This window comes from Penaeus monodon, unplaced genomic scaffold (assembly GCF_015228065.2).
Source record: "Penaeus monodon isolate SGIC_2016 unplaced genomic scaffold, NSTDA_Pmon_1 PmonScaffold_18856, whole genome shotgun sequence".
NCBI classification, from domain to species: Eukaryota; Metazoa; Arthropoda; class Malacostraca; order Decapoda; family Penaeidae; genus Penaeus; species Penaeus monodon.
In genome coordinates this window covers 5,001-6,818 of record NW_023648434.1, presented here as the reverse complement: position 1 = coordinate 6,818, position 1,818 = coordinate 5,001, and the positions used below count along the sequence as shown (strand labels likewise).

At 40.8% G+C, this 1,818-nt stretch overlaps 1 protein-coding gene across 1 annotated transcript in view; it reads left to right on the top strand.

Annotated features, from left to right (window-relative positions):
- The first annotated feature begins 879 nt into the window (after nucleotides 1–879).
- Nucleotides 880–1,818, top strand: part of LOC119569814 (aminopeptidase N-like) — a 958-nt gene continuing 19 nt past the window's right edge. Inside the window, exons 1-3 of the mRNA XM_037917818.1 lie at nucleotides 880–1,079; nucleotides 1,231–1,300; nucleotides 1,581–1,818. The exon at nucleotides 1,581–1,818 is cut by the window's right edge and continues 19 nt beyond it. Coding sequence (XP_037773746.1) covers nucleotides 895–1,079; nucleotides 1,231–1,300; nucleotides 1,581–1,751 — 426 coding nt within the window. The 5' untranslated portion in view covers nucleotides 880–894 and the 3' untranslated portion in view covers nucleotides 1,752–1,818. The remainder of the gene's footprint in view (nucleotides 1,080–1,230; nucleotides 1,301–1,580) is intronic.

The following is a 1,818-nucleotide window of genomic DNA, read 5'->3' as shown; positions in this document are numbered from 1 at the left end:
AGTTGTTTCACCTCTTTTGAAAAAAGGGGGGTCCTCACCTGTCCTGTCATTTCCCTTCACCCTCTGGAAAACAGCCGGCCACAGTCTGTTTAAAACCACAGTGAGGGAGAAATTAACTTTTTTCCAGGGGTTCCTATGGAGGACGGTTTTTGAGGGGGACCCTTCTTCAAAAACACCCAAAAAGGAGTTTCCCTCAGTGAAGAAGGGGGGTCCTGTACCTTTTTCCGTAAGCTCCTTCGCCCCTCTGGAAACCCCAACCACAGATGTTTCCATCACAGGAGGAGGGGAGCTGATTTTTTTTCCAGGCGTTCTTTTGGCGGGGGAGTTTAACGTGAATCCCTCTTCTCCGAAACACCCAATTTTCACCTCAGGGGAAGTGAGGGGACCTGTACCTGTTCCAGTAAGTTCCTTCATCCTCGGGAAATAGTCAACCCAGACTTTTTCTCACTGAGGGAGAAAGCAAACTTTTTTTATCCAGGTACTTCCTATCCGGGAACTTGATTTCTGTCTAGCAGCTGCTTTAACAAAACCTGGCTGAGGCCTGACGGGGGCTCTACCTGCCTATGCCCTTTTCGAAAGAAAAAGGTCTTTTTCTTCACTTTTCCTTCTGCTCTCTTTTTTTGGGCTCTGGGGTTTAAAATAACTAGCCGCCCAATGAGCGGGGACAGGGCTGTGGCCGGTGACCCAACCTGGGTAACTATGCTGAACTCCATGTTGCGGGGTCGTGCTGCTACAATGGGAAGATGGAAAATCAGCATAGCTGAACTTTCGCCATCCACTGACTTTGCCCAAAAGGTAGCTGCGTGTCATAAAACGCAAGCGATTTTTTGGATGATTTTCAGGGTAAAAGTGTGTCTTATGTGGCGAAAAAATGGTACAAGTCGAAACGACAAAATGAAAATGTTTGCCTTATTAAACTTACCTTTCTTTCGCAGATATTTGGAGCTGGGTCTCAATGCTGATATGGGAATAAGAAAAGACGATTTTAGGATAATTTTCAATTCCATCGCGAAGAATGTCATTGGACGTCAGATAGCCTGGACCTTCTTGACAAAACACTGGAATGACATCTTTTCGTTGTAAGTCACAATAGATTTGTCTTCAGTATTAGAATACATATTTTATTTTTAAAAAAATGGAATAAACAATGAAAAACATCTACCTTTCAGTGTTGTTTTATCAAAACACAACATAAAAAAAAACTGTAATAAAGGATTTCGTTACTTTCAGCTCGAAAAGAAAGAGAGGAATCTTACTGCGGCAAGTAACCCTTTCTTTTAATACACATCGTGATATCACAATAAATAATTCCCCAGTTTTTTGTTTTTAGAACAGTGTGCTGTTTTTTAGATATTGTTTTTGACCAAAAAAGAAGTGTAATCGAAGAATGATGAATACCACAAAAGAAGATGAAACAGGTGTAGATGAAAGCAATATCTATGGTTTTCATTAACCTCCACATGTCATCGGGATCGCATTCATGCAGATTTTTCTTTTCTTCCCTTATCATGCACTATGTTTATACACGGAAATTTTATCTATTATTAATAAATTCCGCATTAAATTATATCTTTATTCTGCAGTTGAAGCACTTTTTGCAAGACAGAAACACCGACCTGGCAGAAGTTAGAAGAACCGCCGAACAGGTGGAGGAAAGAACCAAGAACAACATCATGTGGATGGAAGCGAATTTCCTCGAGATTGTTGAGTTTCTGGAACATCATGGCTATGCATCTCCAGAGCCTCTTTGAGCTTTGCTACGGAATATTTGAATCATTTTGCTAATGTAAATATAAATTCATTTACATTCTCAAAGTC